Consider the following 14,930-nt stretch of genomic DNA (forward strand, 5'->3'; position numbering starts at 1 on the left):
AACATTCATGAAAACTGACTATAGTTTAAACCAAGAGTAACCACAATAAATCCAACAAAAAATAAAATGTAAATAACATTCCCTGAATACTAATAGATACAACGTAAATAGATAAAAATGTAAACAGCATTCCCTGAATACTAATAAATCCAAACATAAACTAATAACAATGTTTATCAAACAATAAGTCATTCCATTTGAAAATGTAAAAGCACGCCATTAGAAAATAACAAAGGAAAAATATAGACCACGACTGCAAAATTACTATATGAGATATATACTAGGCAAGTTTCAGAAGAAATTTTATGGAAATGCATATTGATATTATTAAACTCATTAAATGAAAATAAATAAACACTCCATTCCGAAGGTCGAAAAGAAGGTCTTAAGATAATAACACCTAAAATTCCATCTTCCCACTCATCCGCCCAAAACCCATTCAGACCAGATAAAGCAAATGAACTTCCCACACTTTCTGCATCACTGTAAGGAAGATAATCTTATGAAGTTGAAGATGCCTATAAGTAGAGAAATATTTATCAAAAGTAAAAAAAAACTATCTCTGGCCCTCCAATTACCATAATTCTATGAGTGACCAGTGAAGAAGTCTGAAGAAATGGTTTAGAAAAGAGAAAAGGGAAGTGGAGATACTGTTAGTAATATAAAACAGATAAAATCAATAAGAAAATTCCTCTTACATAACCAATAATTAAAAACACCTCCAAAGTCTGATAGAGGACAGCATTGGATACAGGAAAAAGTATAGCAATTATATAGGATTTGAGGTGAAAAACTCAATGAAAAATATTTCTAAAGGAAAGTAGGGAAGGAAAACAAGGACAGCATCCTTTAGAGTTGTAATGGTTAAGAGAAAAGGAAGTATGTAAGTGTTGTTTTTAAACTACACACACACTTCACTTCACTATACTGTCAGAAGAAAGCAATAAAGCCTCTTAAACCAGAAATCTTGTAAACCGAAAAGACCCCTCAACTTAGTGCACAAAGTTAATAAAAATGTCTATATCCACACACTGTTTCTATAAGGGGGGTGAGGGACACAAAATAAGAGTCAAAACGATTTTTAAAAATCCCCAAAATAGTATACACAAAATAAGCAGAAGGAAACTATAACATAACATTTTTAATTGAACTAAATATCCTTAAATAGTACCTTAGAAATATTAAAAATATGCCTTGAATAAAAACTTCAAAAAAATACAACCTAAATAGAAAAAAGAGATTATACCTAAAGAGAGTTGACTGATCTCAATAAAGAAATTGAAGAAAAAAATAATAGGAAAAAAATCAATGAAATCATATTTGGGTCTTTGGATAGATCAATACAATTAGTAAATGCACAGCTTTTGTATCAAAAGAAAAAGAAAACATTACCAATATCAATATTTAAACAGGATATCCTGGGGCTGGCCCCGTGGCCAAGTGGTTAAGTTCGCGTGCTCTGCTTCCTTGCCCTGGGGTTTCACTGGTTCAGATCCTGGACATGGATGTGGCAATGCTCATCAGGCCATTTTGAGGCGGCATCCCACATGCCACAACTAGAAGGACCCACAACTAAAATATACAACTACGTACTGGGGGCAGTTAGGGAGAAAAAGCAAAAAGAAAAGAAAAAAAGAATTTTTTTAAAAAAATAAAAAAGATATCCTATAGATATTAGAAAGATAATAAGCAAATACTATAAATAATTTTGTCATTTTTTATCATATACCTCATATTTATCTTTCTCTTTAGATTTGCCAGGACTTTTCTTATTATGCTAAACCAATGTAACACATACGTGAAATAAAATGGAAAGCTTTCTGATGCTGTCTCATACATTTATTTTTAAATATACTATTATAAAAGGCTTAGTGAATTCAATAGCAAAAATTTTATTTCAGATTTTTGCATATCTGTTCGCAAGAGAAATTAATCACATTTTTAAAATATTATCTTTAAAATTTGATACTTAGAATGAGATATGCAGATTTCATTCTTTTCCTATATTCTGGGAAATCTAAAGACTTTTATAGAATTCATTTAGGGCTGTCAGTCCCCAGCATTTAACAAAATACCACTCTCCATTCCTCTTGTAAAGTAAAGGAGAGAGAAGCCAATTATCATTCTTATTCATGAAAATGAAATGAACAGATATCTCAAATCAAGTTTTCTATTTCTTCTTGTGCATACCTTGATGTATTAAAATGGCTGAGTAGGCACTCCCAGCTTTCCTGCTCCTCCAGAATCACAAAAAAAGAAAAAAGCAAATACTGCCAGAACAAACTATCAGAAAACTGGAAAACCACCAAAGATGTACAGCAACCAAGGTGATGATAAAACAAAACAAAAAATAAAAAGTAACTTAAAAGAGTTAGCAAATTTTTGCGGCATTTTTACTTGCCCTTGGCCACCCTCTCCCTGGTGTGGTTGCAGTATTGAAATGGTAGCCTGCATTCCCAGTGTGGGATTCAGAACTCTCGTTCTGGAGGGAGCAGAAACAATCATATTTGCAAATTATTGTGTATGTCTATTCTTATCTGTCTGGAGGCTAGGAGGCTACGTGAAAGACTGATACAAAGTATCTTTTCTTCCATCTAACACAAATCTCAGGTGGGAATAACAATGGGTATTGCGTGAAAACACTGCAAGATGAATAAGAATCTACTGATGCCTAAATTCCAGCAGAAAATACAGAGCAGAGTTTATTCGGGAAATTAGGACATTCAAAAGCACGTCTGAATATGGGGGAATTAGGAAGATATGTTCATGTTCAGGGAAAGATATATGCTCAGAAAGAACTTGAGAAGACCCTAGGCTTTCATCTTTGGCAGATCCCTAGGCTCAGTATAAGCCTGGCTGATTGTTGAAAGAGTGTCCCAGCCCTTAGCCAATCTGCAAAGCCTGGAGGACAACTTCATGCTGTCTGCAAGAGACTCACTTTAGACCCACAGAAACAAATAGATTGAAAGTGAAATGATGGAGAAAGATATACCTTGCAGAGGATAAGCAAAAGAGAGCAGGTTTGGAAGTACTAATATGAGACAAAATAGACTTCAAGTCAAAAATGGCTACAAGAGAAAAAGAAGGACATTATATATTGATAAAAGGTTCAGTTTCTCAAGAAGCTATAACAATTATAAATATATATGTATATATATATGAGCCCTGTTAAATTTTAAAGATCTTATTGACTTTATTCCATGATTCCTGTATCAGGCAACATCCAGTCTAGCAGATAGAAATGAGCTCTGAAGAACTATACAAAATGAAAGACTTTTATTGGAAGAAGGGAGCAGGAACAAGGAAGTTATACTAGGCATAAAAACAGATTGGTTGCTGCAAGGTTACTTTCCTTTAGGGGATGGCAGGAATCTATCATGCAGATTACCTGACTAGTGAGGATCAGACAATTCCTGATTGACCGACTTCAGATTCCACTTTTGGAAGAGCCAAAACTATAATTAAGTCAAGTTTTGGTTTGGTAATGTTGGAATTAGCATAACTGACTCCATTTTGGACCTGCTGTCTTGTTTTTAACAGTCTCAAAGTATATGAAGGAAAAATTGAGAGAATTGAAGACAGACAGAGAGAGTTCTACAATAATATCTAGAGAATTCAATATACCGCTCTCAATAACGTATAAAACATCTAGACAGAAGATCAATAGTGTAATAGAGACCTTAAACAACACTTAAAATAACTAGGCCTGATAGACATATATAAAACATTCCACCCAACCAAAGCAGAATGCACATTCTTAACTAGTGCACAAGGAACATTATCCAGGATAGACCAAATGTTAGGCCACAGAACAAGCCTCAGTATACTTAAAAAGATTAAAACCATACAAAGCATCTTTTTTTCTTTTTTTTTAATTTAGTTAATGATAGGTTACAATCTTGTGAAATTTCAATTGTACATTAATGTTTGTCAGTCATGTTGTAGGAGCACCACTTCACCCTTTGTGCCCAGCCCCCACCCCACCTTTCCCCTGATATCCACTAAACTGTTCATAGTCCATAATTTTAAATTCCTCATATGAGTGGAGTCATACACAGATTATCCTTCTCTCGCTGGCTTATTTCACTTAACATAATTCCCTCAAGGTCCATCCATGTTATTGCAGATGGAATGATTTTGTTCTGTTTTACAGCTGAGTAGTATTCCATTGTATATATGTACCACATCTTCTTTATCCATTCGTCTGTTGCTGGGCACTTAGGTTGCTTCCATGTCTTGGCTATTGTAAATAATGCTGCAATAAACACTGGGGTGCATAGGACTTTTGGGATTGCTGACTTCAGGCTCTTTGGATAAATACCCAGTAGTGGGATGGCTGGATCGTATGGTAGTTCTATTTTTAATTTTTTCAGGAATCTCCATACTGATTTGAATAGTGGCTGCACCAGTTTGCATTCCCACCAGCAGTGTATGAGGGTTCCTTTTTCTCCGCAACCTCTCCAACATTTGTTGCTATTAGTTTTAGATATTTTTGTCATTCTAACGGGTGTAAGGTGATATCTTAGTGTAGTTTTGATTTGCATTTCCCTGATGATCAGCGATGATGAGCATCTTTTCATGTGCCTATTGGCCATCAGTATATCTTCTTTGGAGAAATGTCTGTTCATGTCTCCAGCCCATTTTTTGATTGGGTTGTTTGATGTTTTGTGGTTGAGTTGCAATAGTTCTTTATATATTAAGGATATTAAGCTTCTGTCAGATACATGACTTGCAAATATTTTTTCCCAGTTAGTGGGTTGTTTTTTTTGTTTCAATCCTGTTTTCATTTGCCTTGAAGAAGCTCTTTAATCTGATGAAGTCCCATTTGTTTATTCTTTCTATTGTTCCCTTCTCTGAGAAGGCATGGTGTCGGAAAAGATCCTTTTAATACTGATGTCAAAGAGTGTACTGCCTACGTTTTCTTCCAGAAGCCTTATGGTTTCAGGTCTCACCTTTAGGTCTTTGATCCATTTTGAGTTTATTTTGGTGAATGGTGAAAAAGAATGGTCAATTTTCATTCTTTTACATGTGGCTTTCCAGTTTTCCCAGTACCATTTGTTGAAAAGACTTTCTTTTCTCCATTGTATGCCCTCAGCTCCTTTGTTAAAGATAAGCTGCCCAGGGGCTGGCCCCGTGGCCGAGTGGTTAAGTTCGCGCACTCCTCTGCAGGCGGTCCAGTGTTTCGTCGGTTCGAATCCTGGGCGCGGACATGGCACTGCTCGTCAGACCACGCTGAGGCAGCGTCCCACATGCCACAACTAGAGGAACCCACAATGAAGAATACACAACTATGCACCGGGGGGCTTTGGGGAGAAAAAGGAAAAAATAAAATCTTTAAAAAAAAAAAAAAAAGATAAGCTGTCCATAGATGTGTGGTTTTATTTCTGGGCTTTCAATTCTGTTCCATTGATCTATGCACCTGTTTTTGTACCAGTACCATGCTGTTTTGATTACTGTAGCTTTGTAGTATGTTTTGAAGTAAGGGATTGTGACGCCTCGCCCGTTTTGTTCTTTTTTCTCAGGACTGCTTTAGAAATTTGGGGTCTTTTGTTGCCCCATATGAATTTTAGGATTCTTTGTTCTAATTCTGTAAAGAATGTCATTGGGATTCTGATTGGGATGGCGTTGAATCTGTAGATTGCTTTAGGTGGAATGGACATTTTAACTATGTTTATTCTTCCAATCCACGTACATGGAATGTCTTTCCATCTCCTTATGTCGTCATCCAATTCTCTCAGAAAGGCCTTGTAATTTTCATTATATAGGTCCTTCACTTCCTTAGTTAAATTCACCCCAAGGTATTTTATTCTTTTTGTTGCGATTGTGAATGGTATTGTATTCTTGAGTTCTTTTTCTGTTGGTTCATTACTGGAGTGTACAAATGTTACTCATTTATGCAAATTGATTTTATACCCTGCAACTTTGCTGTAGTTGTTGATTACTTCTAACAGTTTTCCAATGGATTCTTTGGGGTTTTCTATATATAAGATCATGTCGTCTGCAAACAGCGAGAGTTTCACTTCTTCCCTCCCTATTTGGATTCCTTTTATTCCTTTTTCTTGCCTGATTGCTCTGGCCAGGACCTCCAGTACTATGTTAAATAAGAGTGGTGATAGAGGGCATCCTTGTCTCGTTCCTGTTTTCAGGGGGATGGCGTTCAGTTTTTGCCCATTGAGTATGATGTTGGCTATGGGTTTGTCGTATATGGCCTTTATTATGTTGAGGTAGTTTCCTTCTATGCCCATTTTGTTCAGAGTTTTTATCATAAATGGCTGTTGGATCTTGTCAAATGCCTTCTCTGCATCTATTGAGATGATCATGTGGTTTTTATTCCTCAGTTTGTTGATGTGGTGTATCATGTTGATTGATTTGTGGATGTTGAACCATCCCTGTGTCCCTGGTATGAATCCCACCTGATCCTGATGTATGATTCTTTTGATGAATTGCTGAATTCTGGTTGCCAAAATTTTGTTTAGAATTTTTGCATCTATGTTCATCAGTGATATTGGCCTGTAGTTCTCTTTTTTCGTGGTGTCCTTGTCAGGTTTTGGTATCAGCGTGATGTTGGCCTCATAGAATGTGTTAGGAAGTGTTCCATCTTCCCTAATTTTTTGGAATAGCTTGAAAAGGATGGGTATTAAATCCTCTCTGAAAGTTTGATAGAATTCCCCAGGAAAGCCATCTGGTCCTGGGGTTTTATTCTTTGGGATGTTTTTGACTGCTGTTTCAATCTCTTTCCTTGTGATTGGTCTGTTCAAATTGTCTGCCTCTTCTTGAGTGAGCTTTGGGAGACTGTAAGAGTCCAAGAATTTATCCATTTCCTCTAGGTTATCCATTCTGTTGGCATATAGTTTTTTGTAGTATTCTCTTATAATCTGTTGTATTTCTGCAGAGTCTGTTGTTACTTCTCCTCGCTCATTTCTGATTTTGTTTATTTGAGCTTTCTCCATTTTTTTCTTTGTAAGTCTGGCTAGTGGTTTGTCAATTTTATTTAGCTTCTCAAAAAACCAGCTTTGTCTCATTGATCCTTTCTGCTGCCTTTTTCAATTCAATAGTATTTATTTCTGCTCTGATTTTTATTATTTCTCTCCTTCTGCTGACTTTGGGCTTCATTTGTTCTTTTTTCTCTAGTTCAGTTAGGTGTGCTTTAAGGTCGCTTATTTGGGATTTTTCTTGTTTGTTAAGATGTGCCTGTATTGCCATGAATTTTCCTCTTAATACAGCTTTTGCTGTATCCCATATGAGTTGGTATGGCATGCTATCATTTTCATTTGTTTCCAGGTATTTTTTTAATTCTTCTTTAATTTCTTCAATGATCCATTGCTTGTTCAGTAGTGTGTTTAGTCTCCACATCTTTGTGCCTTTCTCAGCTTTTTTCTTGTAATTAATTTCTAGCCTTATAGCACTATGATGAGAAGATGCTTGTTATTATTTCAATTTTTTTAAATTTGTAGAGGCTTGTCTTGTTTCCCAACATATGGTCTATCCTAGAGAATGTTCCTTGTGCACTTGAGAAGAATGTGTATTCAGCTCCTTCAGGGTGGAGTGATCTATATGTGTCTATTAAGTCCAATTGTTTTAGTTTTTCATTCAGCTCCACTAGTTCCTTGTAGATTTTCTGTCTGGATGATCTGTCCATTGATGTGAGTGGGGTGCTGAGGTCCCCTACTATTATTGTGTTGTTTTTAACATCTTTCTTTAGGTCTGTTAATAGTTGCTTTATGAATCTTGGTGCTTCTGTGTTGGGTGCATAGATATTTATAAGCGTTATTTCTTCTTGATGAAGTGTCCCTTTGATCATTATATATTGCCCCTCTGTGTCTCTCTTTACCTGTCTTATTTTGAAATCCACTTGGTCTGATATGAGAATTGCAACACTTGCCTTTTTTTCTTTGCTATTTGCTTGAAGTATTGTCCTCCACCCCTTCACCCTGAGTCTGTGTTTGTCCTTGGGGCTGAGGTGTGTTTCCTGGAGGCAACAAATTGTTGGATCTTGTTCTTTAATCCATTTTGCCACTCTGTGTCTTTTTATTGGAGAGTTCAATCCATTCACATTGAGAGTGATTATTGATGCATGTGGACTTAATGCTATCAATCTGTCGCTCATTATCTTGTTTTCCTGTGTTTCTTTTCCTGTGTGCTTTAGACTATCCATTTAATACTGCAATTTGTTATGCTGGGTTTCTTAGATTTTTCCTTATCTATGATTTGTGACTCTGTTCTGTACTTTATTTTAGTGTCTACCTTGAAGTTTGCACTTAGAATCTCGTGTATAATATAGTCTATTCTCTGCTGGTCTCTTACTTACTCGACCAATACTCATTTAGACCCTTTGCTCTTCCCCTCCTAAATAATTATTTTCATTTTTTATTCCAACTCGTCTTATTAATTGGTAGTTAGAGTGCTAAGATCGTCCTTGTTTTGGTAGTTTTCTTATTTTTACCCTAATGCTATAGTTGAATATTTGCTATCCTGTTCTGGTTCTATCCATCGGTCTCCCTAGTCTGTGGCTTGTGTCCCCTTTCTCCCTTTTTTCTTTTTTCAAGTATGAGACCCTTCTTGAGGATTTCTTGTAATGGAGGGCTTTTAGTTACAAATTCACTTAATTTTTGTTTGTCTGGAAAAGATTTAATTTCTCCCTCATATCTGAAGGAAATTCTTGCTGGATAGAGTATTCTTGGCTGAAGGTTTTTATCCTTTAAAGCTTTGAATATATCACTCCATTCTCTCCTAGCTTGTAGGGTTTCTGTAGAGAAATCGGCTGACAGTCTGATAGGGGCTCCTTTATAGGTTATTCTCTTTTTTTTCCTTACTTCCCTGAGTATTCTTTCCGTATCATTCCTATGTGCCAACTTTACTATTATGTGCCTTGTGGTGGGTCTTTTTACATGGACAAATCTAGGAGATCTAAAACCCTCCTCTACACACATTTCTCCGTTGATCCCTAGATTTGGGAAGTTCTCTTCTATAATTTCGTTAAGCACACTTTCTGCTCCATTTTCCTTTTCCATATTCTCGGGAATTCCTATGATCCTTATGTTCTTACTCCTCATTGAATCCATTATCTCTCGGAGATTTTCCTCATTTTTTTTAATTCTTAGTTCTCTTTCTTCCTCTGTCTGGCGCCATTCAGCCTGTCTGTCCTCGATTATGCTGATTTGCTCCTCTAGGTTGCCTACACGGGCATTCAGGAAATCCGTATTCTGTTTTATCTGGTCCATTGTGTTTTTCATTTCAACTAATTCTGTTTGATTCTTCTTTATGATTTCAATCTCTTTTGTGAAGTAACTCCAGAACTCGGGCTTGAGTCTCTATCTTTCTTGCTACCTCATTGAGTTTTTTGATTATAGCTGCTCTGAATTCACTATCACTTAGTTTACCTAATTCCAAGTCCTCAGGACTTAATTCTGTGTTTTTATTGTTTTCCTTCTGGTCTGGGGCTTTTATAAATTGCTGGATGGTAGAGGAGCGGTTTTTTCTCATGGTGGTAGAATTCAGTTGCAGTTACAGCCTGTCACCACTAGATGGGGGTCGAGAGTGGGTTGGCTCTCTGCCTTGGGGCAAGATGGCTGCGCCCACTGGCTTTGCTGGGGGGGAGTGGCTGTTACTCACACGCGCTGGTCTGGGTTCACATCAGTTCTGTTCTCTGGTCTCCCAAGGCCCTTGATTTATAGGGTCCCCAAGGACCGAAGCTTCCCCCCCATCAGCGGGTCTCCACTGAATCAGCGGCAGGAGTCCTGGATGATCCCCTGGTCATGCGGCCCCTCCCCCGCTCCTTCCCTACCCGCGCCGCAGCGATCGCAGACTCTAGGGGAGGGAGCGATGTTTTCTCCCGCTGTTCCAGCGCCTCCGAGGGTGTAAGCAAGGTTATGATCTCTGCCTTCTTGGTAGTGTAGGTCTCTAATGAGCTGGCATTATGTTTATTCTCTGAAATTCAGTTCTTCCAATCTTTTGTTGTATTTTGGAGGGGAGAGAATCCCAGGTCAGCTCACCCCGCCATTTTGCTCCGCCCACTCTCTATCTGATACATGTTTTGAGAATATTTTCTCCCAGTCTGTGGCTTGTCTTTTCATTTTGTATGAATTTTTCAAAGATTCAAAGTTTTTAATTTTGATGAAGTCCATTTTATCACTTTTTTCTTTTATGATTTGTGCCTTCTTATTGTCCTACTTAAGAAATCTTTTCTTAACCCAGGACACTAAAATTTTCTCCTGTGTTTTCTTCAAGAATTCCTATGGTTTTCTTCCTTTTGGGTTTATACCCTATTATGAATTTCTTTCCCCATATATAGTGTCCTGTAAGAGTTGAGAATTATTTTTCTGCCTATGACACCATTAGTTTAAAAGATTTTCCCTTTGCCCATTGAATTGTTTTGGCAACTTTGACTCAAATCAATTCACCCTGTACATGTAGGTCTATTTCAGGACTCTCTATTCTGTTCTATTGAGCTATATGACTATCTTTTCACCAATAACAAAGTGTCTTGATCACTGTAGCCTGAGAATTAATTCTTCCAACATTGTCTTTCTTTTATAAATTGCTATGGCTATTCTATATCCTTTGATTTTCGATATAAATTTTAGAATCAGTTTGTCAATTCCGATAAAAAAGCCTGCTGTGATTATGACTGGGATTGCACTGAATCTATAGATTGAATTGAGGACAATTCATATCTTAACAATATTGAATCCCCTGATCCATGAACATAATATATCACTTTATTTCTTTAACCTCTCTCAACAATATCTTGCTGTTTTCATATATATCTTTTGTCCACTTTAGCCCTAATATTCCATATTTTATGCTATTGTATATAAGTATTTTTTTAATTTAAATTTCCAATTGTGTGCGGCTGGTATTTAGAAATACAACTGATCTTTGTGTGTTTGCCTTGTATCATATAACATTGCTGAATTCATTTCTTGGTTCTAGCATCTTTTTGTACGTGGAGAGTACTTAGGATGTTGTAGATAGACAGTCAAGTCATATACATAAGAAGACAGCTTTCTGTCTTCCTTTCCAACATGCATGTTATTTCTTTTTCTTGCTGTATAAAACTGGTTGAGAACTCCAGTCTAATGCTTAATAGAAGTAGTGAGGGCCGACATCCTTGCTTGCTCCTGACCTTTGGAGAAAAGCATTCAGCCTTTCCAACATTAAATATTATATAAGTTGTAGATTTGTCATAAATGAGCTTTTATCAGGATAAGAAAGTTTCTTGCTATTCCTAGCTTCTGAGAGATTTTGTCATGAATAGATGCTAGCTTTTGTCAAATCCTTTTTTCTTCATCTACTGAGATAATCATATGGTTTTTTTTCTTCAGTCTGTTAAAACGGTGAATTACACTGAACTCTAAACACTAAACCAGTCTTGCAGTCCTACAAAAATCCCACTTGCAAGTGAGATATTATCCTTTATATATACTGAGGATTCAGTTTGCCAAAAATCTGCTACAACTGAGAAATTAAAACTCTGTAAAGCCCTAAAATCCCGGAACATAAAAAAAAGGTCAATATACATATGAATACCTAACCAGAAGTAATAATTCTAAATAATGTCACATAAATTATAAATATAATTCAACTGAGACATCAGAAGAAAGAACCACCGATAATAACAAACTGCAATAACAGGAAGCAATAGGTTCAAAAAGTTTCATGTACAAACTGTAATGATTGAAGGAGTTTTTCTTAATTTCTCTGGAGGTATGAGGGGTTGTCAGGTGATCTGAGTTCCCTTTTAAAAACGGCTTGTTTAGGGGCTGGCCCCGTGGCCGAGTGGTTAAGTTCGCACGCTCCGCTGCAGGCGGCCCAGTGTTTCGTTGGTTCGAATCCTGGGCGCGGACATGGCACTGCTCATCAAACCACGCTGAGGCAGCGTCCCACATGCCACAACTAGAAGGACTCACAACAAAGAATATACAACTATGTACCGGGGGGCTTTGGGGAGAAAAAGGAAAAAAAATAAAATCTTAAAAAAATAAAAAAAAAAAACAACAAAAAAAAAAACGGCTTGTTTATCAGCCTGACATTTTATAGCCCAACGATTATAGCTTAAAAAGCTAGTTATAAATCAAATTATATTCCCACTGGCTTGTATTATAAATGTTTCCTATGTTTACAGTAAAAGTTTTCAAAATTATACACTAAAAGAAAACTATAGTTTAATAATGTATCATTACTACTAACAATAGGTCACACAAAGTTCAAGACTTTACTGAAACCTAAAATTTTAACTTCTATATCTTTGAGACTAGTTCCCTACAGGGCTACAAATTCTTTAATGACAAGACCAGAAAAGCCCTATACTCAAGCATACTATCTCCATAAGCAATTTTTTTCCACTAAGTATGAATTTCTGCATGTAAATCAAGTCTTATCTTTTTAAAAGCTAATATAAACAATATAGTAACAGACAAGAGTTGACATCTGGTACTTACTATGTACCAGGCCCTTCTATGCCCTTTATGTGTTTTATCTCATCTGATTCTCACAGTAACTCTATAAAATAACTGCTGTTGTTACTTACACTTTTCAGATAAGCAAAGTGAACAAAGACAGATCACGTAACTTGCTCTAGCTTCACAGCCAGAACCTAGACAATCTGGCCCTGTGTCTGAGCTCTCACATTATATTGCCTAACAACATTAACTTACAAAATATAAGTTATACATTTGTACTGCAAAGACAGCCAGTGCAAAACTAATCTTCTCAAGGGCTTATCTACAGAAACAATAGAAAAACTTTTTGATTTCTACACAAGTTTTCAGCAGACAATTGAGGAAAGACCTTGAACTGTAAATTGTAAGCTATAAAGTTTACCGAAATTTGACAACTCAAAAGGAAGGAAAAAAGCAATTACTAAAGTGAGATTAATGGGTTGACCTTCAAGTTTGACACTGTTTCACACTTGACGGGGCAAGTGCTCCTAAAACAAGCACAGATAATACAGGAAGACCATATCATACATGCTCTGCTTAAAAATCTTTTTGTATTTTACCTTTTGGTTTCGGGGTAAATCTTGAGCATGTGATGGAGGCTTATAATTCAGGACTAATCTTCTAAAGTCCAAAAGATTGAATAATGACTGAAAAAGAACAACAATTTAAGATAACGAAGGGAAAATTCTATTAACAAAACCATAAAAATATGACGGGTCTTAGAGATTTGTTTTTGACAATTATACTGCTTATACACAGAACAGATGCAATTAGCATAAGACTATTTTCTCCCCAAGAAAAAGTCAAATTTCTTATACCTTAACATACTATTCTTGATCATTAACAATATTTATTGTGTTGCAAAGCAGAAAAGTATACATGGACAATGCAAAAATAAAACCCACACCATATTTTATTACTAAAGCTTTCTTTATATTACTACGTGCTTAACAGTTTCCTCAAAATAGAAGATAAACAAATGTAAAGTCTACAACTTTTCAGACACGTTATGTTCACTATGAGTTATCTAGACGTATCAATTCTACAAGGATATAGCACAAATAAACTTATAATAATTTAAATTTATTTAATAATAATATTATTGTATATTATATTATAATATATTATATTATTTATTATAATATATTATATTATTTATTATATTATCTGTTATAATATAATGATAAATAATTTATTTTGTAAATAATTCTAATTCATTTAAAATAAACAAATTTATTTATAAATAAATAAATCAGATGCTCAGTGATAGCACAGCAAAGAAATTACATATTATCTCTGTACTCAAGGAGACACACAACCTAGAAGGAGACACACATATAATTATAGCAATAGAAATATGATTCCAAGATACTCTAATTCAGATCATACAGAGCATAACGAGAGCATATGAAAGACGTCCGTGGGAAGGTTTCCTGGAGCTGTTTTTTAAACTATAACTTATAATCCATTAATGTTATCACGATGAACATGTTTAAAACATGAAATAAAATGCAATGGAAAACATCAGAACATATCATACACTGTAAATTCACCACAGGATACTGTTTGTAAAATTTTTCTTGTATAGATTTTATATACATGTGTACATGTAAAGTGTTTTACAATGTAGACTGTCTTCCTTTCTGAGAATCACAGTTGATAAAGTTTGAAAATCACTGGACAGGAGGCAATGATGTATTAAATCTTAGTAAAGATGGGTTAGCCAACTTGACTAACACATAGATAAAGGTGGCACTACAAATAAAAACAAAGTTTTGTTTAGTAGGTGGGTGTTTGGAAAATTGGCCTAGTATATATAAGAAATAGAGTCAGATATAGATATATAGATATAGATGTGGATTAAAGGCCTAAATATGAAAGGTAAAACCATAAAGCTGATAACAGGAACTGTAGGAAAATATTTTGGTTATCTTGCGATCTGGAAGTATTTCTTAATGCAACAATATGAACATGAGATAATTCATTTATTTATTCATTTAGCAAATATTTATGGAGCACTCACTACATGGCCAGACACAAGGAAGACAGGCAAAAGAGAATAAAATATATTAAGTCTCTGCCCTGATCACAATCTTGTGATTACAAGTTAAAACAATGAGTATAGACGTTATAAATCAGAAAAAATGTGAATACAATAATAGTAGACCAAGCTCAGAATCCTAGGGAAAAAGAATCATTTAAAAGCCAGAGGAACGATGAGAAAGACAAAATAAGAATAGTAAGGGAAATGGAGAGTATGAGATCACAGAAGAAAAAGGAGTAGAGAAACCAAGGGCTTTCACATATAGCTGTGTATCAGAATAACAGTGGAGCTTTAAAAGGAACCTGTGTCAACAAAGACACAAAGTACCACAGACGATTCTGAAGCACATCAAAGAATACCGGCAAATTTTAAGAAGGACAAGATGAGCATTACTCTCAAAGGTTGCCACATTCCAGTAAAGTAAGGGCAGGAAAAACAACCCTTGG

General features: G+C 35.6%; 1 protein-coding gene across 1 annotated transcript in view; it reads right to left on the minus strand.

Moving 5' to 3' along the window:
- Positions 1–14,930, minus strand: part of LOC123284635 (ubiquitin carboxyl-terminal hydrolase 25-like) — a 95,986-nt gene that overhangs the window by 14,131 nt on the left and 66,925 nt on the right. The window contains exon 8 of the mRNA XM_070487734.1: positions 13,001–13,087. Within this exon, the coding sequence (XP_070343835.1) occupies positions 13,001–13,087 (87 nt within the window). The remainder of the gene's footprint in view (positions 1–13,000; positions 13,088–14,930) is intronic.

This window comes from Equus asinus, chromosome 17 (assembly GCF_041296235.1).
Source record: "Equus asinus isolate D_3611 breed Donkey chromosome 17, EquAss-T2T_v2, whole genome shotgun sequence".
NCBI classification, from domain to species: Eukaryota; Metazoa; Chordata; class Mammalia; order Perissodactyla; family Equidae; genus Equus; species Equus asinus.